Source organism: Eschscholzia californica, unplaced genomic scaffold (genome assembly GCF_041429995.1).
Source record: "Eschscholzia californica isolate CP2 unplaced genomic scaffold, dmEscCali1.0.p SCAF_5, whole genome shotgun sequence".
Classification (NCBI taxonomy): domain Eukaryota; kingdom Viridiplantae; phylum Streptophyta; class Magnoliopsida; order Ranunculales; family Papaveraceae; genus Eschscholzia; species Eschscholzia californica.
The window spans coordinates 38,601,114-38,624,390 of NW_028238472.1; the positions used below are offsets into that span (position 1 = coordinate 38,601,114).

Below are 23,277 nucleotides of genomic sequence, written 5' to 3' on the forward strand. Positions count from 1 at the left end.
CCACGATCTATCCATTTCTCAAATTTTTTTTTTTTTTTTTTTTTTTTTTTTTTAACACGAAAACCGAGGAAGCACTACGAAGATCTTATAAAAAGTACCCACTAACAGGGGATTCGTGGGTGATTAGAGAAAGTTACCTCCCGTTCGAGACGGGCGACGACCTTTGCAGACGACCCGGGCCACTCTCCCCGCGAGTGTTCGAACCCGAGGCTTCGTTGGATTTTCGGTTACAATTTATAAAAGCCCTCCAATTTAGGGTCAAAACAAAAGAAAGTACTAAAAAGTCTAAGTCTCTCCTCACCAAAATAAATAAAAAAAAATAAAAACAGTAAATTTCTTCTTTTGAGGTCCTCCTCCTTGTTGCGCCTTCTCTTCAGCTCCTTAGTGTTCTGCACACCAAAAACAGAGAAGCAAGTCAAAGTATCCAAAATTCAAAACTTACCAAAAATAAAAACTTTCCAAAATTAGAATAAATTTAAAACATAGTCCCCGGCAGCGGCGCCAAAAACTTGATGGGCCTAGAAGGTTACCCTAAATAGGTCTATACCCGCAAGTGCACGGGTGTCAAGTTGTAATTTTTCCGGTAAGACCGGTTCGTTCCTCAGAGACTAGTTAAACCTATTCTAAGACTTGGAAGTATCACGGTTTTTCTTTTTAAATTGGGTTTGGTGATGAAATAAATATCAAAAGACTTAAACAAACATGAACTTAAGAAAAGTGGTTGAAGATATCAAAATGAGGAAAAACTACCCTAGAGATCAGAATCTACCTTGAATTTTCATAACTAGCTTCACCCCCTTCCTATCATGATTTTATAACTCAACATTTAGAATAACAAAATTATCTAAACATCGGAAAATTGAACCTTTCAAACAAACATATTTAAGATGAACAACACAAATACCGATTCCTAAATAAAAATATCCCAACTATCGTATATCAAATGTCAAGCATAAATCATCAAAGAAATTTATTCCTAAGCATGACCTATCAAGTCGTAAGCATACACGATGAAGTTACTATTGTTATTTGATGGAATCAAATAAAGTGTAGTTAAACAATAACGAACATCAATGAAAATCATGAAAAGAAAAGAAATAAAATAATTACTTATGCTCCAAGCTTCATCTTTACTCTAGGTAAAGAGTTAGCTACTCATACTTTGTATAATCATAAAAGATTTCTTCATTATAAATCAAAAGTAAGAGTTGAGATGATCACTGAATAAATGGCTTATTGATGAGATTGCTCCTTCATGATGAATGAGATGGATAATTGATGATGAGGTACTCTCTCACAAAGATGACTCAATATTACAAATATCCTCCCTCTTCTCTGTTTACTCTCTTTTCTCTCTCACAAAGAAAAGAAGGGATGAAGAATCTCTTATGATCTCTGAAAATTCAATGAACCCTCTCTTTCTCTCTACAAAGTTCTCTCTGTTAATACAAGAAAAGAAAGAAATCAATTCTCTTTTGCTCTCTCTCTCTCTCTCTCTCTCTCTCTCTCTCTTTACAATCCTCTTTTTATCTCTATCTCCTCATAAAATAACAACAAAAGAAACTCTCTGTCTTTGCAGACTCTCTCTTTTTAACTCTCTAAACAAAATCAGAAAGGAATTTAAAGAAGAGAAAACTGTTTAAATGCTCTGTTCTTCTCCACTCTCTCTCTGTAAAATATTCATGAAGCTCTTGAGAGAAGATGAAGAAGAACAGAAAAGAGAATTGTCCCTGTTTTGGTTAAAGCCCCCAAAGATGAGATTCCCATTCTAATCCCCTTGTTCTCTGTTTTATAGAAGTAGAACAGGGTGAAGGAATAAACAGAGATAGCAAGAAGAAGAAGAAAGAAATCCCAGATTTATCTTCTCTCTCTAGGAAATAAAATCTCAAATCATCTTCTTCAATAATTCCAGCCATATCTGTATTTCAAATACCTCCAGCTCTTAGTCATTCTCTGAAAATTGCTCACTCTTTCCATAAAATATCATATAAGATTTTATATCAATCTTCAAGTCTCTCCATTGTATCAAACAACCAAGATATCTTCTCTGATTAGAGATAATCCAATCTCTCTTATCTTGTTTCTTCATCCAGCCGAATCCCATCTTTCCTTCTTCAATCTTTGTAGAATATATCTTGGTCTGAATATATTCTTCTATTAATTGAAAACCTCCAGCTCATTCCTCCATTAACACAGCTGCTATGTAAGAAATGTTCCATTCACTCTCTCTCGGTAATGTCTCTCTTTCCATATCTTTCATTTTCTCTTCTAAATAAAATCACTTTCCTTTTTCTTCATCTCTCTAGATTTTCCATATATCCAGGTCTTAAGGAAAGAGATATAATAAAATGAGAAACAAAATAATATAGCCAATATTACCTAATCAGAAAACGTGGAGTATTGCCAATTCATGGCTGTCACGTGTCAAAAAATAGTTGGCTGTCAATGGTGCTGATTTTAATTGGTCAATGGCACAATTCCTTAGAGTCACGTGATTTAATAGCTGGCATCAAGGAGTTGAAACATGGTGTAGCATGACCTATTAAATCGGGAGCGGTCGGATCGGAAAACTACCGAATCATGTCTCAAATGAAATCCCGAGAGCCCTCTAAATACGCCCGAATATATCCCGTATAGCTTTGGAGTCATGCGATGCAGTCCCTTCTTGCGCGCCACTTGTCCTCCAGTTTACTTGGCGAACGAGTTTTGAACCAAACTTTTACCCGTTCTAATTTCCTCATCCGGACTCCAATTTGACCTCCGCTTTCGCCATTGGGTTCGTTTTGACATCTACTTTCCATCCAAGCAACATTGTTGACCAAAATTACTATAATTCAGAAATGACCAAAATACCCCTCAAGTATGTCTTTATCAAGATGTTTTCGCATCGAACTCCGTAAATGAGACCTGAGAAAGAAAATCAGACAAATCATCAGAGTAACCGCTCGAACTGGACTAACTAACCCGAGTTAAGAGATTCAATTGAGACATTTTCATGTCTCATCAGAGTGCACACTGACAATTACATGATAATCTTATTCCCTTTTAGTAGTAGTAGTACAAAAAAAGAGGCTCAACCACAAACAAACGAATAAATGAGAAAGTGAATACGAAGAAGAAAAAGTAGTATTGCTAGGTTGTTACCTGGATGGTTCTACCGACGGAGATGGGGAGGGCTTCGACAAAGAGGAAGTCACCGAGTAAGGCTTGTTTGAGGTGGTTAATGGTCAATTAGATGCCAACAACTCTGCTGAAATCGGAAGGCATGTGAGCACCCATACCCAGTAAATCAAAATCAAAAGCAATGATGAAAATTCATTCAGAAAGCAGGAGGGGAAATAAATAAATAAATAAAAAGGAGGCAGCTTTAATATATAGTACCTGACAACAGGTGAAAGTGACTTGTAGACGGCCAGTGACTTTGAGAGGTGAAACTTCATCAATCTCGAATCCGATAGTATGGAGGGCTGAGTCCAAATCTGTCGTCTTCTTCTTATTCATTTACGTCCTAGCAGATGAAGATAATGATGGAGATTGTCAGATCTCAGATGGGGAGTTGCGAATTTCTGTTACTTGTGCTTTACCACTTGTGGGTACTAGTAGGTCATATATATATAAAAAGGGAGTCTATAGAGAGTTTATTTCTAGTTATCTATTATATTAAAACAGCTCAGTCGGTTATCCAGAGGATAAGTCTGACCGTCTATTTTTATTGGGATTTTCATAAAGATCACATTTAATGGTTGTTATAAAATCCCTTTTCGTGTAAATCCCTTCAAAATAGAAGGGTAATAGTATAAAACGACCAAAAGTGGTTAGGATATCCCTACATAACTACCCACGTATTTCTCTCCCTCACCATTTAACTTCACACGTATTTCTCTCCCATTTAACTTCCTTCCCACGTATTTCTCTCCCTCACCATTTTCAGTCAGATTTACAACTGTTGGTTAATATCTCTCCCTATTTATTCTCCATTATCTTCTTTATTCTCTTTCCAAGAATGTTGTAATCTAAATTTATTTATTTTCTCAGGCGTTAGCCAAGAGGGATCTTCCCCGTCCGTAGGACGGGGAGGAAACCTAGTACTAGTAATATTTGGAATTGCTTGTTGTCTTATGTCATACCTTCCACTATACTTAACTGCAAGAAAGAGTTGGAGTCTCTTACTCTCTGAGTTCCTCTTGGTAATTTTCATTCCATTGCTTTTCGTTGTCTGCAAAAGAACGGGAGCTTTGACGAATTTCTCCAAAAAATTATTTGAAAATCTTCCGAGTTATGAACGTTAAGATTCTTTGCTTTGATATGGTTATGCTCCTTGAAGTGAAAACGAACATAATTATTTAGTACTAATCAATCAAATGCCAACTAATAATAGTTTAAAAAAAATTTTTGCAAAGCGGCGTGTGAGACCTGAATCACATTTTCTTTGATGAGTTCAAACAGCTGAAATTGAAAGACCCATACATCTTCTCGAAGACTACGAATAACGTTGATAAATTCAAACAGCTGAAATTGAAAGACCCATACATCTTCTCGAAGACTACGAATAACGTTGATAAATTACTCTTATAATTTCTTAAACTTGTAGCTTCGATCTACAACTGCCTAATAAACTAGTTTCAAATGTTTAATTTGATATATATATTTATGTAAGATAAAAACTAAACATAGTAGATGTCAGTTTATTTACCATCAATAACTATTCGTGCAGTATGATTAGGATAAGGAAAACAAGAACAAACTTCCACCAATATTCTTGACTGAAGGCTATTATTGTTTAAGAAAGTCGAGCAATATCACATATATAAAGCAAAGTTGCATATTGAGCTAGTTCTTAACAAAATCAAACACAAGAGCAGATAAGGTTTCACTTTCATATTAACAAAAATTCACAATAATCGACTTGTTTCTTGTAGAAGTTGAATTCTCTTAACACTGAAACTTTTCTCTAATGTGGGTATTTAGAAATAGATGGTAAGACCCTAATAGAATACAACACTAAAAACTCACTCACACGGCAAGTAGGAGACTAGGAGGCAACCTTAAGGGTAAGCACCTTAAGATTTTAATTACTGGACTAAACAAGGTGGGTCCAGCAAGAGCAACACCTGCAAAACACTTTAATAGCAGATAGAATACCATTTACTCCTTCCACGTACAAATTAGATCAAACAAATCATTAAGATAAAGTAGGTAATATGCATTTAGCGTCGAAACACAAGAAGAATACTAAGAGGTGACAATCAAATTTTCATACCTCAACCATACTCCCAATTCCATTCAGATTAAAACAATGTGATATTCCACCATCGGCCGACTAACCCTCCAAAACCCCAAGCAGGAAAACGTTCATCATAATCATAGAACTGTATGACCTCCCCGACCTCAAATATTGCCTGTCACCAAGTCAAATTTCATGTATTTATTTAGGAAGTTGTATTTAGAGGATAACACTCAGAAAATAAAGAAATCAAGAAGTAAATGAAGCAAGAAGCTACTTGTTGGTAGGCATTGAGTCGACCTGAATGATCAATATAATGCAAGGAATTGGAAGAACGAGGATAGCCATTTAAAGCTGGCCACCAAGCAAAACAGGAAAGTTTTAGGTATACAATACAAGTTGAACCAAGCAGTCTACTAATTGAGAAGTGTTAGCTATATAAGTTTCAATTGAAGAAAAAAACCCTAACTTGAGAAAATCAGGTTAATTTCAGTTTTCCAATGGAAAAAATGTAGCTGATATTCGAATTTCATATACCATTCTCAAACGATTATAACCAGGAAACTATTCTTACTACTAAAACCCTAGACTCTAGAAAATCCCTAATATGTACAAATAGAATTGTACTCAGGAAACTAAACTATTCTCTTATCATTCATTTGATAGTAATAAACAACTTGAAAATTCAAACTCAGATTCTATCTAATATGATTCATTTGATACAAAGAAGATTTCTATTAGATCTTTTGATACTCAACTTAAAACAAGACATATCAATTTCTGTTAGATCTAAATGGTTGTATATAAATTTAAACTCAGATTCTAGCTAACACAGTCGCATTAGTTACAAAGAGGAATGAAGAATCTAGAGTGAGAAACAACAAACCTCCTCGGTAGCTTTTCTAGGGTTTACACTTCTCGATATCTCTGGATTTCCCTCTCTCTCCCTCTGCTAGTTTATCTCTTTCTCGTTATCTCTAGATTTTTCTCTCTCTTCTCGAACTAGGTAGACGAAAAACTAGGGCAAACTACAACCGACGGGTGAAGAAGTCGAACTAGGCAGACGAGAGTCTTTAGATGCTGAAGAAGTGCCCCCAGTAATAGCAACTTCTGCCGACGGTTCTTAGGAAACCGTCACTAAAAAGCGTTGCCAAAAGTCCCCATTTTTGTAGTGTCAGAAAATAATAGTTATGGGTGCTTTTAGTGTTATAATTTCATTGCCACCTAATGATCTAAAAAATAGTTATCAATTGATTAAGATAAATGAGTCAAGAAATGACCGAAAGTCCTAGACGCATTAAGCTCTGCCCTGACTAAAAAATAACCAAGTCTGACATGAGATTTACGAGAAGACTAGGGGTCTACGTCAGCAGGTCGATACCTCAATCCTGAAACATGGGGGGTGGAAGCGCGTATCACACACACCGACTTAATCCTGAACCTAATCAAAGATGCTAGTCGGTGAGGATCTTAAGTATTTAAGTGACTTGGGCTTCAAGAGTCATCCTAGGAGGAAACATCTTCTAGAAAATTTATCAATTTGGAATCATGTTAACTAAGGATCATAAAACAGAGGAACTCCTAAATATCAATGATACATGATAACCTCAAAGAAAAACCTAATATCTTTTAACTAAGAAATAGTAATTTCAATCCAACGCGGTGGATATCAACCCCCTCAATCGCACCGCCTACCAACAGTCGCCCAAAAATGAAAAAACGCTAGTTTTTCATGTAGATACCCAATAATATTTCATAGTAATGCATGTCGAAGCAGGGGTTAATTTTTGTCTTCGTGTCTGGTCATAGTTTGGGCTACTAGGGCTTCAACTTAGTTAGTCCTGCGAGGCAGGGCTTTGTGGTTGCTTGGCTAGCGATGCCTTTTACTTTTGAGAGGCGTGCTGCCTTAGGGTGCCTGTCGAGCAGGGCTTAGGACGTCGCCTACTTTCAGGGCTTACTGCGTTGTGATTACAATAGTACATTGAACACTATTTATAATTGATCATTATTGAAAACAAAACAGAAAGAGAGTTTGAAGAAAGAGAGAGAAAATACTCGATTCTTAATGAGAAAAAATAATAAATTTTTACAGTTGGTTAAAGTCTTTTAGATTCTAACAAACTATTCTAATAACACTTTTAGGAATGTTATAAGCGCTAACAGCTTCAAGTATTTTAACACCAAAGTTACACTTTCTCCACTCGTAGGCTTATGAATTTCAGCTCTATTATTCATTAAGTATCTTTAGCTCTCTTCAGCTCCCGAGTGAAACATGATTCTCTTATATATAGTAGCTATCTATATAAATTCAAGTTCCACCACTTAGACTGGTGGCGCCCTCGAGAGAAAATATATTTCTTTGCTCCAGTCGTAATTTTATCTTCCATTTGAAATGGATTGTACAACGGACTCAATGTCTTGAAAAGTCTGTATAATGTTTTATCTACGCACTTTTAATGTCTTGAAATATCTACATACATTTGTACATGAATATCCATTAATGTCCATGAGGTTCTCTACCCCCTACCCTTCAAACCAAGGGGTTAAAGTAACATGAGGAATGAAAAGTGTGGAATTTCTTTTTGGCGTGAGATCCATGTCAAACAAGACAGTTTGGTGAGGTACTCCTGAGCTTCCTTTCTTAGTACAAACTCTTTTGAGAGAGAAACTAGAGAGAGAGAGAGAGACAAACCCAATTTTACCTTTCTTCATTAGCCACGTCTTGTAATTTTCTGTTTTTCATTAGCCATTTGCTTTTCTTCATGCTCTTCTTCTTCAATTATCTGTTCTGATACTCAGATCGGATCAATGAAACCCTAATTTATTTTCCCCAATTTGTTATTCTCTCTTTTGGGTGATCGATTGATTAGATTTTGTATAATCGATTGATCCTTCATCATCTAAAAGAGAAAGAAAAAGAATATGATGATGCAGAAGCAGAACAGATAATTGAGATTTACGAAAAGACTAGGGGTCTACGTCAGCAGGTTCAATACCTCAATCCCGAAACATGGGGGGGGGGGGGGGGGGGGGGTTGAAGCGCGTATCACATACACCGACTTAATCCTGAACCTAATCAAAGATCCCAGTCGGTGAGGATCTTAAGTATTTAAGTGACTTGGGCTTCAAGAGTCATCCAAGGAGTAAACATCTTCTAGAAAATTTATCAATTTGGAATCATGTCAACTAAGGATCATAAAACAGAGAAACTCCTAAATATCAATGATACATGATAACCTGAAAGGAAAACCTAATATCTTTTAACTACGAAATAGTAATTTCAATCCAACGCGGTGGATATCAACCCCCTAAACCGCACTGCCTACCAACAGTCGCCCAAAAATGAAAAAAACGCTAGTTTCTCATGTAGATACCCTGTAATATTTCATAGTAGTGCATGTCGAAGCAGGGCTTAATTTTTGTCTTCGTGCCTGGTCAAAGTTTGGGCTACTAGGGTTTCAACTTAGTTAGTCATGCGAGGCAGGGTGCCTTTTGCTTTTGAGAGGCGTGCTGCCTTAAGGTGCCTGTCGAGCAGGGCTTAGGACGTCGCCTACTTTCAGAGCTTACTGCGTTGTGATTACAATAGTACATTGAACACTATTTATAATTGATCATTATTGAAAACAAAACGGAAAGAGAGTTTGAAGAAAGAGAGTTTGAAGAAAGAGAGAGAAAATACTCGTTTCTTAATGAGAAAAATAACAAATTTTTTTCGTTGGTTAAAGTGTTTTAGATTCTAACAAACTATTCTAATAACACTTTTAGGGATTTTATAGGTGCTAACAACTTCAATTATTTTAACACCAAAGTTACAGTTTCTCAGTTTTTCCCCTCATAGCCTTATGAACTTCAGCTCTATTATTCATTAAGTATCTTTAGCTCTCTTCAGCTCCTGAGTCAAACCAGATCTCTTACAGTAACTACCTATAGAAATTCAAGTTCCACTACTTAGACTGGTGGCACCCTCGAGAGAAAATATATTTCTTTGCTCCAGTCGTAATTTTATCTTTCATTGGAAATGGATTTTACAATGGACTCAATCTCTTGAAAAGTCTATATAACGTTTTATCTACGCACTAAATGTCTCGAAATATCTACATACATTGTACATGAATATCCATTAGTGTCCATGAGGGTTTCTCCCCCTACCCTTCAAACCAAGGGGTTAAAATAACATGAGGAATGAAAAGTGTGGAATTTCTTTTTGGCGTGAGATCTATGTCAAACAAGACAGTTTGGTGAGGTACTCCTGAGCTTCCTTTCTCAGTACAAACTCTCTTGAGAGAGAAACTAGAGAGAGAGAGAGAGAGAAACTAGAGGGAGAGAGACAATTTTACCTTTGTTTGAAAATCCAACAGGCGTCGATTCTAAACAATTCTGGTAGTATTACAAACCTAGCCACGTCCTGTAATTTTCTGTTTTTCATTAGCCATTTGCCTTTTCTTCATGCTCATCTTCTTCAATTATCTGTTCTGATACTCAGATCGGATCAATGAAACCCTAATTTATTTTCCCCAATTTGTTATTCTCTCTTTTGGGTGATCGATTGATTAGATTTTGTATAATCGATTGATCCTTCATCATCTAAAAGAGAAAGAAAAAAAAATATGATGATGCAGAAGCAGAAGAGTCCTCCGAAACATCGACATGATGGAACATCGCCTTTACCTTTGGGGATGGATTGGAGTCCTGCGCCTAAGAAATGGGTAAGAATTTAGTTTTTCTGGTTTTGTCTGTAATTCAACAAATAGATCGAATTTGTATTAGGTTTGACTCTTTTGATGATAATGTTTCTGAGAAGAATCAGATTTTTAATGCTGAATTGTTGAATTGATCAATTTCATCAACTTACACAATTCAATTTGATCCATCTGTTGTTGGTAGAAGTTAATTGAACTAGTCAAAAAATTTGATGGTTTGAGAATCTCAACCTGGGTGAAACTTGTAAGAAAAGTGAATAGAGAAAGTTCTTTCACCTATATTACTTGGCAAAACGGAAGAAATATACGAGACGAAAAACCCTAGGTTTTCTCCATCTCCAAGTGTAGTCTTAATTGAAGATTTCCTTTAGAACCTCTAGATATTAGAAAGTGTAACTCCATGTAGTCAAGACTTTCCATTGAGGAGGTGTCTTTGCTTCAACTTAAAACCTATGTTGTTGGTCTCCTATTAGGAGGCTAGGCTAGTCAATCAACTCAGACTTTCCACAAAAAAACACTAAAGATCTAGTCTATATACTACATCATCTCAGTTTATCAACGATAAGATAATATTAAATGTTGCACGGATTAGAAGGATTGAAAACAATAGAGCCTTCCTGTCCCCCCCCCCCCCCTATTTGAATAAAAATACAATAGATGAATAGTCATTCGACGAATGAGCATTAAATTGAACATCTAGTCGTCTGAGTGGGATACCCAGTCGAAGATTATGTTCTTTTGAAAACCCAAGTGGCTGTCTACAACTAGTCGGGTCAGTCAACTACGGACTGAAACTAGATAGAGACTAGTCAAGAGTCTGACTGGCTAACATAGCTCACAATAGTACACACTGGCAAATGGGGCTGTCTGTCTTGTTTGTAGTGTAATTGATATTTTGGAGGCGAACTTATTGTAAAGGTGACTCAATCAAGTAGAAAGTTGTACCGTTGGTGTACCAATCATTTTTTTTCATGAATTCTTGGTCTTGTTTAATTGTGCACTGCCGCTTGCGTTGATTACTTACTTACGTTTGAGGCAATGTAACACGTACTCACTTTATTAGCAACTTTGTAACTTCAAAAATTAGTATACCTTTTCTGAGATCTGTTTCCATGCCATTGTTGAATTTTTCTTAGAAAGTATTTAATGTTATTTTAAATTGAGTTTAGTTTTTTTGTGCTCTTCTAATTGTAAATCATACAAACTTTTGAAGGTTATATAACTTTTATTTTATTTTATTTTATTTTTATTATTATTATAGTTCTTTAATAAATTGTTCTTATGGCTATCTATGCGCTACTCTTACGCTTTCCCTTTGTCACACGGATTGTCTTTTTGTGAACATTTAGGACGGAAGAGCCACTGTTTGGCCACATGATGCTCACACGGGGTGGAGTTATTGTGTTACAATTCCATCTTGGATCATCTTACCCAAGTCGAGAGACGCAGAGGGCATAGTGGTGAGGATTCTTCATTCTTCTTCAGCTTTCCAAAATAAATGAAGTGTTTTAATGTATTTAAAGTTGTGAACTAGACAACTAGTTCACAACGGTTGTGACTTTTTCGTCCATAACTTGAATTTCTCTATAACGTAACTCTGCTGAAAATCACTTATCTATTTGGTGGTATTCTTTCCATTACTTGTATACATGTAATTAATAGATTTTGTGTCATTTTTTTACTTTTAAAGGCAATAATATATTTAATGTGTGCAGTATTGAGCTATCCTGATCCTAAGTAGCTACTAATTGGAGGAAAAGCAATTCCTAAAACTCCGTATATTGAGTCAAGAATATTATACTTATACCCCATAAGCTGAAAATCATTACATTGATAGGCCATATAGCTCTACATAAGCACTAAAAATGTCAAAGCATATTCAGTCATGCTTCATTACATGTAGCAAATTGAAGGATTCACATAGTTTGTGTAGATTGAATGGTTTATGTTTATTTGCCGTGTAAGTGACATAACCTCAAATATTGGAGTAAATCCTGCCACGATGCGGGTATTACGCTACCCTTCCCGTGAGTCCTTTGTATTAACCCTCCAGACAAAAGTTGTTGGATCATAAATCCTTTCTCGTTTTAATAAATCATATCATAAATCTTAGATTCTGGCTGTAAATTGTAAGACCTGTTTCCCCCAATAAATGTCTTTTTGTGTTATGTCATATTTATTTTCCTTCGATCTTCCTATTGTTAATTTTCATTTGTCTTACATATATATTATCGTGCGTAATAAGGTTTTTGGCTTTCTTGTTGAAAGGAATATGATGGTAACGAGGAAGACAAATAAATAGTTAAATACTAAAGTTGATGGCTTGATTGTTAATCAAGAATCTATAGTGGGTTTAAGGTGTGGAGAATAGAGTAACAAAGAAATAGGGTTAACATGAAGAACCAATGTGACTAAAAAATATTACTATTTTCAGTTAGCATGAAACTTTGGGGCTCAAATTTAATCCAGTAATTTAAGATTTTAATCTTACAATTTACAATTTGAGTTTCATGATTCAGTTTGAATGCTATTCTGCATTTTGATATGAATTGTGGAATTAAAATGTTACATTAATTTCGTTGAATTGAGTTGAAGTCCCATCCTTTCCTCCCTTATATTTTAAAACACTAAGGACTACCTAATTGAATGTTTTGACACTTAATATAATATTATTATTCGCACCAAACTTACTTCATCACCCAATATGCAACTGCTTGTGGATTAATCCCTACGAAGTCCCGCTTCAAGTCCTACTATCCTATAGACCTATACACATAATGTACATATACATTATAAATACACTTACATGGTAGGGCTATCGCCATTCCAAAGTCGTTACTTCCTCTACTCACACTAAACCCCTCCATCTCTTCTTCTCAAGTTTGAATTCTTACAATATTGTCTTACTCCTTCCCCACCTCCATCATTCAAGTACAAGAGCTTTATACTTAATATTTTTCATCTCATTGCAGCTTTTCAAAGAACTCGTCTCATCGTAGTATAAAACACATCTCATGTGTTATTAAGATTTAACAATGCCATTTTAACATTCTTAAGGGCAGTTTTACAGTGTTCAAGTAGGCATCCAATCTCCAGAAGGGGATAGTACTTCACGAGGAGTGCTTCGAAGATTCAGTGATTTCATGAGGCTTTCTACTGAAGTGAGTAGAAGTGTTTCACTCGTTCTTCCTAGAAGTACTCTTCTCTTCGTCATGTTCGTTAATTAGGCTCTGTCCATTTTAACGGTTGTTTTCTGCCCTTGTTTTGTAGCTCAAAAGGGCATTTCCTAAGAAAAATCTCCCCCCAGCACCGCCGAAGCATGTTTTGAGGATAAATTCCAGCAGGTCACTGCCAGAAGAGGTAGGTAAACACTTTGCATTTCCTAGCTTGTACTTCTCATTACTATGGATGTACTAGTAGAAAATGAGGAATTAAGTTCAAGCTGATCTGTTTTAACCATTAAATACATAAAATATCTTAATGGTAACATGAAGGAATTTATAGGAGAGTTGTTTCCTCGCCAATAGTTGTGAACAGAAAGTTATAGGGAGATGTTACGCAGGTGAAAAATATGAGTAGCTATTGTGTTTCAAAATAATATTATTTATCATAAAGCTCCGTGTAGCTTAATCTACCTTAGGATGTGATAGCTTTCATTATAATCAGTTTCAAATCAGGAACTGTTTCGATTGTTAATATGTTCAATGGTTAGTTATGTTGCAGAGAAGGTTTGCGTTGGAAGAGTGGATGGGAAGGGTACTGTCTGATATTGATTTATCTAGAAGTGTTCCTGTGGCATCCTTTCTTGAGCTAGAAGCTGCTGCTAGGTCGTGTAGGTGTCTGCTTAATGCATCAATTTTCTTTTTGTTTTAATAAATTAATAATAATATCACTCAATATAGGAGGGTTTTCTATAAAATCAGGTCATACTGCAACCCCTTAGTTTAGGAGGGTTTTTCAACAATTTTGCAATATTTTTTTCTCAGTTTTTCAGTACTTCCATTTGGTAAAGTGGCAGACTTTAACATTTTGGTTTCATGTGATCCTTTTTTACAGTATTTCATGATATAAATCAGCAAACTTTAGAAGGAGATCTTTCTGGTCAAAGTGTGGGTTCTTTACGTCAAAGTTCAGGTGTCTCTATCCTTGCTAGTACTTCATCAATAACTCCTGATTATGTTAGTGATGCATACGAGACGTCTGAGCTTGGAACACCGCGGCAAGGACGGGATAATAGCTCTGAAACTGGAACAGAGGATTTAGAGTTGGATCAAGACTTGTCTGGTCCTAGAGAACTTACATACAACACGTCAAACGATGACGGTGGTCTCTTCATGGGAGGTAATATTCTGGATGAAAGATTTCCTACGCGGAAAGTACATTCCAGAAAAGAAAGAGGTGTTACAGGGAGAGATGTTGATAATGGAAATTCTTCCAAGACCAGTTACTTTTTGGGAGGTAATATGGATAGTCCCTCTAAATCAGACAATGGCAAATCAGAGAATGGTAGGTTCAGTCATGCTCGGAAGCTCTCTTCTGAGAGTGCTGGAAGTGACATAAGTTCCATAAAAGGTAGTAACTTATCAATTACTGGGTTAGCCAATTCACTTGGTGATAGTTCCACTGAGTTTGCTGGAGGTGCTGAAGTGTCAACATCAATAGGAATTCTCGGTCGTGAAGGCTTACAGTTTCCAGATGATATACAAGTTGTTCTTCCATTGGATCAGCGCCATAAAATGAATAGAGTTCTTCTAACCATGCAGCGGAGATTAGCTACTGCGAAAACAGACATGGAGGATCTTATTGCAAGATTAAATCAAGAAATAGCCGTCAAAGAATACCTTACGACAAAGGTATGCCCCTAAAATTATTTATCAACCTTGAATCTTTGTGTTGAATTGCTTGTGCACCATGTAGTGTGGATTTTCCATCTCACAGTTTCTGTAGTTGCCACTTTGCTGTACACATCAGAAGAAAAGAGAACTGATGTCGACACCATGAAATGTGTTTATCATTATTATGTTGAGTATATCACTTCAAAATTAGATAAAGGATTCTTTACCCAATTTTAAAGTACACATCTTGTGAGCTCCACATTTATGTTGGCAGACATTGTGCTACTGATTTTCTCTCTACTGTTATCGGATTGGATATTCTCAATTTTTTTTTTGTTATTTTACGTCTTCCTTTTTTCAGCTTCACTTTCTATCCTATCATCTCCTCTTTTCTCTACTTAATTAATCTCACGTTCCTCTTCTTATTCAGTATCATTATGTGCCTTTTGTCTTTAACATTCTTTTGATTCTTATAACGTTGGAAGCATATAGATGACAGTTAGCAAGAAAATCCATTTATTTTGGCTTTAGATTGGAGTCTAGAAGTACATACAATTTGTGTACCAGAAATTTACTGTTTCTACCTTTTGAACCTCTACTCATTTGTTGATACATGCCAGTTTAGCAACATTTGAATTTTTGTATATGATTAAAAGGTAACACCATGAAAATGACTTACTACTTAGGTTAAGGATTTGGAAGTGGAACTTGAAACTTCCAAGCAGAAAAGCAAAGAAAATCTTCAGCAAGCCATTTTAGTTGAACGGGAAAGGTTTACCCAAATGCAGTGGGATATGGAGGAACTTCAAAGGAAGTCTTTGGAAATGGAGTGGAAGCTCAAGTCTGAAGAGGTTTTTCTAATAGCTTCAATCCTACTTGTGAATTAAGTTGTTTTCCAATTAAATGATTTTGATTGTATTTACAGGAAGAAAAAGATCGCACGGAGTCAACGAAAACATGTGCTTTGCAAGAGAAGGATATGCTGCTGCAGGAATTGGATTCGACAAAGCAAAAGCTTGTTAGCTTGCAGAAGGTTCATGAAGAGCTATTATTGAAATCAAAAGCAGATACCAAAGTTCTTGTTAAAGAGGTCAAATCTCTGAGGAATTCTCAATCAGAGTTAAAGCAGGAGCTTGGTCAGTCGTTAAAGGAAAGGTCCGAGCTCGAGGTAAATGGGGAGTTTGTTAAAGCATATGGTTACTACTTCATTTCATAGTTAATAGTTATTATAGTCCAAATGAGTAAATCAGTAAACTGTCACTGTCTCCGTATCAATATAGAAACGTAAAGGTATGGTTTCTCAATTAATCTGGTAAGTTGATGTGATAGTAGCTCTCCAGTTAGTCAAGATGCGTATCAGCTGTAGTTGTGAAGGCTTTTAGTTGTCCATGGTTGGTGTGATAGTACCTTATATCCAGTTATCCTGCATATAAGGTAACAAGTACAGTGTTAAGGAGTCTGATAAATGGAGATAACGACTGGATTTCCTAGTTAATATTCGCGAGCAAGAGAATTTGGAATGAGATTGACGAATCAAATCTGTAGTTATGGAAGTACATTCTATTTCTTTTTGTCTTTTTCGATGTAATATCGTTTAGTTGATTCATAATTCTTTGGACTTTTTGAAAGGTAATGAGTAGCTATATTGCTATTAATTCGTTAGCCCTCTATGTTTTACTGAACATCCTAAGGGTAGAACTGAAATGAACTTTTGATTCTTTTGGCTTATATCTGCAGGCAGCTATTCAAAATGAAAAGCAAAGAACAAAGCATGCAAAGAATGCTAGAGCAAAGCTATTGCATGAATGTGAAGTTCTTCGTACGAGGCTTCAAGAATGTAGTGTTAATCTCTTTGAAGAAGACGAAGATAAGTTCAGTGTAGATTCTTCTTCATTGTCAGATGCTTTAGATCTCTTGACAACATCTGACAACAGAATTGGCTTTCTTCTCGCAGAGGTACTTTCATCTATTCCTAATGGCAATTTAGAATAATTGCAAGTATTCCTATTATCTTTGATTTCATTAATGCTTTATAGATTAAGGGTGAAGATTAAATTTTATTAACAGTGAAAAGATTATCTTGCTATCTTCAATGAATAGATGTGAATAAATAAGGCTTCACCTCTTTCTTTTGTAGTTAGTTTCTATCTTTCCGAATAATGGCTCGCTGAATTATTTAAGTTAGATTTATAGATTTCATACGGCTTAATGAGGTTTGTCGAAGACAGTTAGTTACCTTAAGTAGGTTTAAACATTTCTCTTAGACAAGGATGAAGAATTTAGTAACTTTAAAATAAAGTAGAAGATCGTTTATTAACAGTCTTTTCTTATCATTAAGTGTTCAAAATTGATAATCCTATTACAATGATCTTCTTCATATTTAGATCTTCATACCGATCTTTTTAAACATGTTGATCAGGCACAGCTCCTAGCTGAATATGACGAAGACACAGGTGTTTCACCTAGCAGAAGTCAGCGGATCACCGGAGAGAACTTGGAGTCGGTGGACTACCAGACCAGAAAGATGCTAACGGATCTCTTCGTTGATAATGCTAAACTGAGGAAACAGGTAAACTCTGTAATCCGCTGTGCTATTAAAACAACTGTGAAATCTGAGAAAGAAAAAGAAGAACAAGAGGAGAAAGAGGAGGTTCCATCTAGAAAGACTGTACTAAACAAGTTTTTAGATAGATGAATCATGATATTGTAATGTTAGATGGATAAATTCTATCTTTGATTCCACACTCAGAGGCCAATATATCTTTATTGCTCATTTTAATTTCTTCGAGAAACTCCATCAGCATGTGCTCATGTATAATTAGTGTTTTTGGTACATAATTTTTTTTTTTAAATTTCAATAGCAGTAATTATTATTGAGAAATAAAAATTAATAGAGGTTAGTTATTGGGGTTCTTTCGACTTTTATTCATGGTTGCCAGTGGTATTGGTATTGTTCGCTTTAGTACATCTGGATTTTACAGCTTAAAAAAACGGTGAGTAATGTTATTTATGTTGCCGTTTCTAGGTCTTACTATTTTAGAAAATTTCACTGAGTAGAGTGCTCCTAGTTAGTGGAAGTATATCCCAACCTTCTAAAGAATTGCATTCGTATTTTCTTTGGAGAATTTCTAAGGAACTCTTTCATGTAAGAAACTCTTTCAAAGTGCTATATATGAATTCTTGTGATAGAGTATTTCTGAACTTTTACAAATACTGATACAGTATATATGAATTCTTGTGAAAGAGTATTTCTGAACTTTCTACAAATACTGATACAGTGATAGTTTGATTCTTGGCCGCCATAATAAGTAGGAGAGAAAATTAGTTTGATTCTTGGTCGTGTAATAAATAGGAGAGAAAATCGAGAATATGTGTAAGTTTGTGAACCACTGCCAACCACAAGGACTTAAACATTAAGATAAGATTTATAAAATAAATAAACTAAATTAAAAGAAGTCAATGCAACTAGCTTCGTGTACAACAACTAAGCTACAACTTGAGTCATATTCACAACCCTAAATTTAATTAGGGTTATTTCTCAAATATCCTCCAACTTTGTGACCAGCTTCCTGCCTAGCCTCATACTTTATCAAAAATATTCAAATGACCTATTTTTTGAGTTACCGTTATAACACCGTAAACTAGTCATCACCTCTCTCCCCTCTATCTCATCACCTATATTCTTTTTTTAAGTTTGAAGGTCGCCGACCGGAAAGTTGTTCAGCCGGCGGCGACCTTCAAACTTAAAAAAAGAATAATTTTTTTCCTCTCTTCTTCTTCATCTCTCTCCTGTTTTTCTCTCTTCTCACAATTTCTTTCTATAAACTGGCTGGCGAAGGGGGGAGCCAGACATTCGTTGGTCTGGGTTTTTCTCAGACCTTCGAAGGTCTGGTTTCCTAGACCGACGACCGACGAAGGGTTCCCCCCTTAGCCGACCCGTTTATAGAGAGAGAGAGAGAGTGAGAAGAGAAAGAGAGAGAGAGAGAGAGAGAAGAGAGAGAGTGAGAAGAGAGAGAAAACAGGAGAGAGAAGAAGAAGTAGAGAGAGGAGAAGAAAGAGAAAATTGGCCAGCCGGTGAAGATGATGAGGTGGCTAGAAGATGAGGTGGCATAGAGAGGTGATGAGATGGAGGAGAGAGAGGTGATTACTAGTTAACGGTGTTATAACGGTAACTCAAAAAGGAGGCCATCTGGAAATTTTTGATAAAATACGGGGCTAGGCAGGAAGCTAGTCATATAGTTGGGTGTTATTTGGGAAATAACCTATTTGATTATAACAACCTAGGTTCTATGTTGTTTTTCTTCCAGAGAATCTAAGTTCTAATTTCTCCAACTCGCCCACCATATAATTTTCCAAGTTCTTAATGATGGAAGAAAAAAAATCTCAGAAGAGGATAAAACCTTCCAATTCGTGTCAATTTTACCTTTGATAGAGCAAGTTTTCATGAAATTCCCACGAAAATTTTGCATGAGGCAAATTGACACGAAATCTGACAACTTTATTTTTTTATCTCAGATTTTGTAGCTATGTCTTCTGACTGACCTATTTTTTTGTTGGATTTTCACGAAATACGAGGAGGTCAATGTGCTTTGCTCGTTAAGAGCAACAAATTACTCGATTTCTAGGGTTCCGAAATCCTAGATTCTGAGCTCACATCTTTCTCGGAAATCTAAGATGTTTAGAGTTATTCAACAAAAATTCAAATATGTTGATGAGCAAGGGCGGAGTAGGACCCAAACCTAGCCTGGCTAGCTTGTAAGGCGAGCTTGAGAAGAAAAAAAACCAGCTAAGAGACTTTTGAACAAGAGACTATTATGCACAAAATACCACGTAAACCAACCAAGCTACACAAGTTTTAATGATTAGTAATATCGCCTCTGTTTGTTTTGAACATTGACTACAAAAGTCATTACAAAGACATTGATACGTCGATACGATGTGATAAACACGATAACTGCCTAGTTACTAATGGCCTAAAGCCTGACAAATTAATTGGCCTAAAGCACGATGAATTAAATGACCAAAAGCTTACATAAACAACTTTATTTACACCAAAGTTCAATATTCCTGGATTGCACTTCCATAAGATCAAATTTGGGACTCCGTATTGCGAAATAGATACACTAACCAACCGGGTTACCAGTTGTTGGCAGTAATATCGCCTTTATTAGATATGCCAAATCTAACCCTGGCTTGAGCCATGGTTGGTCTCCATGTGGTTATGCCCATGTTAATGAACAAAAATCTAACATAGTGAAGCCTTAGGTTTGAATAAAAAATTATCCCCGCCTTTCTCCTTTTGGTCTTCAATCGTGGTTGCCTTTTATTTGCTCAATTTTACCATCTTCAGTTCTTCACTGATGTTCTTCTAATACTTTCTCTATCTAAAGACTTAGTAATTAGAAAAGAAAAAATAATCTAGGGTTTATTGAAGGGCCTCGTATAAAAGTCAGGGACTTATTTTGAAAATAAATATGGAAGTATCAGATAAAATGTATTATAATTTATGTCCCTTATAATTATTTGTCTATATAAGATTTTCGATATTGTCACCTTAGGATTTTATTCGTATGAGATTTTTGTTTGTTCATATAATAGCCACCGCTATTAACTGTGTCAGATTTCGCATCGCCTCAAATATGGGTGTCCCATATACAAAATTACCCCTCTCAACATAAACACTACGATGCAGCCCAAAATAGTGGTTAAGTGAGCCTAACGTCCACGAGAGGGAAGCCTACTCGGCTAGCCCTATAGATTAGGTATTTTATATATATATTTAGAAGTTATCTCTTTATTTCCATGTTTACCAGATTAGGTATCTTAGCAAACAAGAAATTAGTATTTAGGTTTTGTTTCTTTTTAAGTTACGAGTCTATTTTAGGTTGGTCTAAAAAATTATAAAAGGGAGTCTATTATGTTTGTTTTTCATTCATTCATTTATTATCAATAAGAAAATCGTCTTGTCTGCATCTTTTATCTTGGTTATTCTAGTTTTATTAGTTCTTAATCGTAGTTATTTCATATAATCCGTTGTGCTACATGAAGTGGTATCTAGAGTCTAATTTTTTTTTTAGAGAACCATGATTAATCCTCGTGATACTCTTTTAAAATAAAAAGTTCCTACCTTTGAATCCGAATAGGAGAACATCTGTAGTGAACTCTGAACAATCACAAACTTGGAGAAAGCCTTTGCTCAATCAAACCAAGAAAATAACAAAAAGTTTAAAGATATGCAACAACTGCTTCAAGATATGAACACCACACTTAACGGTATGTCTTCTTATTCTAGTTCTTCTCAAGAACAAACTCATCGAACCACCACATCAGAACCACCCATATCCTCTCCACGCTTACAACCACCAACAACTTTAGTTCACCTTCATCTAGTCGTGTTACTTAACCTATAAACGACCATAGGTTCCCGCCATTATTCGGTAATACCGATTTTTTCAAAATCCTACGTCCCAACCAACCATAAACCCTATCTATCACCCTTTTTCTAAACCCCACTATGTAACAATACACACCATTCTCCCCACCCTTGTAACCCCATGCAAAACCGTGAGCACCATACCCTTAGCCGAGACCAAGGTCCAACCCGAAACCCCAAACCCTAGGGCACCTGGTCGACAATACTTTGAAACCGACCCCAACCATATCCTTAGCCGAGACCAAGACCAAAACCTTAATCCAAATCCTAGAGCACCTAGTCGACCACCCTTCGGAATTGACCTTAACCAATTCAATCTCAACCATGACCACCACCTTACACCTATTCGAAACCTCACACGAGCCCCATCCTTCTCCTTCCATAAATCACCTCCGTTTCCTCATTTAAGGTCAACATTACCACGTGACATGAGCAATTCTTATTCTCGTGAGTCTTCCTCGTCTTCATCATCGCTATGTCGTATTCATATGGATGTACCTATATTTGATGGGTCAATCAATATAGGAGACTTCTTGGATTATATTTCTGGACTTGAGATATTTTTCGATGTCATGCAAATTTATGGACCGGATTAAGTTCGTTGTGTTACGGGATATTTATCGAAGATGACTCTTACATGGTGGAAACAAGAATCCGAAAATAGAAGAATTAATGGGTTTCCGCCTATCACTTCATGGTATGAACTTAAGCCGTTGATAATGACTCGTTTCTTACCACCTGATTATGAGAACTAATTATGTTCCGCTCATCTTACGTGTCGACAAGGTAATCGTTCAATTGAAGAATATGTTTCGGACTTCCATCGACTAAGCACTCGATTAATTATCCACATTCTGATTCCATGAAAAATTGAGAAGTTCAAAGATGGTCTTCGTACCGATATAAGGGACCTTGTCAATGTTCGTCCTTATTCCTCCGTTTCTGAATGTATAAGTGTGGCAAGAACAGTTGAGAACGATTCAAGAGTTATTTATCGTGGTTCTTCTCCTAAAGGTAATTCTATGAGATACTCAACCGAAGAATCCGATTTACCTAAAAATTCTGAGGTAAAGTCAAATATTAAAATCCCATATAAATAACCCCTCCCGGTAAAATGCTATAGATGTCAAGAATTTGAGCATTATTCTAATGTTTACCCTTCAAGAAGACAAGTTAACCTACTTGACAAACAAGATGAAGATGATTTAGATGATAAAGACTTTAATTTGAGAAAGTACAAACTATGACCGACAATGGGGACCGAGTTGTCTTTGTTCTCCGAAAGTTATTTTTTACTCCTTACTCTATCGAAGCATCCTAACGATGAAACTTATTCGTTACAAGAGGAACTCTAAAAGGTAAAGTACGCACTATTGTCATTGACAACGGATCATTCGAAAATCTCATCTCTTCAAGCATTTGGTTATCCATACTCTTCCCATAAAACATCTGTATAAAACAGCTTGGATTCCATCCGGTCATCTACTCGTGTGGACCGTTTTTGCAAGATTCCTATTTCTATTGGTTCTACTTATTCAGACGAGATTTGTTGTGATGTTACGAATATTGGGAAGACCATGGCAATCAGATATTCACATGTGAGTTTCTTTGGAACGATAAACTTGTTACTTTACTACCAATTGAAGAACCTCTTGAAAGAAGAGGAGACTAATGCAACCCAGAATAGTGGCTAAGTGGGCCTAACGACTACGAGAGGGAAGCCCACTCAGCTAGCCCTATAGATAAGGTATTTTATATATTTTAGAAGGTATCTCTTTATTTCCATGCTTATCAGATTAGGTATCTTAGCAAACAAGAAATTAGTATTTAGGTTTTATTTCTTTCCAAGTTTGAGTCCATTTTAGGTTTGTCTAAAAACCCTATAAAAGGGAGTCCGTTATGTTTGTTTTTCATTCATTCAGTTATTACTTATCAAATAGGAAATCGTCTTGTTTGAATCTTTTATCTTAATTATTCTAGTTTTATTAATTGTTAATCGTAGTTATTTTATATAATCCGTTCTACATCACACTACCATAGCAAAAAAAAAACATAATTAAACACTACCAAAGTCTGCCTTAGACT

General features: G+C 35.9%; 1 protein-coding gene and 1 long non-coding RNA gene across 5 annotated transcripts; one reads left to right on the forward strand and one right to left on the reverse strand.

The window, feature by feature from the left end:
• Positions 1–4,858: 4,858 nt before the first annotated feature.
• On the reverse strand, positions 4,859–5,399 carry LOC147539062 (uncharacterized). Its single transcript, XR_015226282.1, has 2 exons — positions 5,261–5,399; positions 4,859–5,121 (listed from the first exon to the last, which is right to left on the reverse strand). It is a non-coding gene; the product is annotated as an uncharacterized LOC147539062 (long non-coding RNA).
• Positions 5,400–9,311: 3,912 nt separating this feature from the next.
• LOC147539063 (PX domain-containing protein EREL1-like) lies at positions 9,312–17,663 on the forward strand. 4 transcript variants are annotated; one of them, XM_086644515.1, is made up of 10 exons: positions 9,312–9,930; positions 11,274–11,384; positions 12,987–13,085; positions 13,195–13,284; positions 13,648–13,756; positions 13,981–14,777; positions 15,446–15,610; positions 15,685–15,927; positions 16,497–16,715; positions 17,179–17,663. In XM_086644515.1, the coding sequence occupies exons 1-10, from the start codon at positions 9,832–9,834 to the stop codon at positions 17,452–17,454; spliced, it is 2,208 nt and encodes a 735-aa protein (XP_086500641.1). In that variant the 5' UTR covers positions 9,312–9,831; the 3' UTR covers positions 17,455–17,663. The 4 variants fall into 4 exon arrangements, with proteins under 4 accessions (XP_086500641.1, XP_086500640.1, XP_086500642.1 ...); XM_086644514.1 differs by having other exon boundaries at positions 9,379–9,930; positions 13,195–13,288; positions 13,637–13,756; XM_086644516.1 differs by having other exon boundaries at positions 9,409–9,930; positions 13,637–13,756.
• Positions 17,664–23,277: the final 5,614 nt, after the last annotated feature.

Excerpts from the sequence above, each read along its gene's own strand:
- LOC147539063 (XM_086644514.1), top strand. The coding sequence starts at position 9,832 with ATGATGATGCAGAAGCAGAAGAGTCCTCCGAAACATCGACATGATGGA. Across the intron at positions 13,086-13,194 it reads TCATGAGGCTTTCTACTGAA|CTCAAAAGGGCATTTCCTAA; the intron begins GTGAGTAGAAGT and ends CTTGTTTTGTAG. Across the intron at positions 16,716-17,178 it reads TTGGCTTTCTTCTCGCAGAG|GCACAGCTCCTAGCTGAATA; the intron begins GTACTTTCATCT and ends CATGTTGATCAG.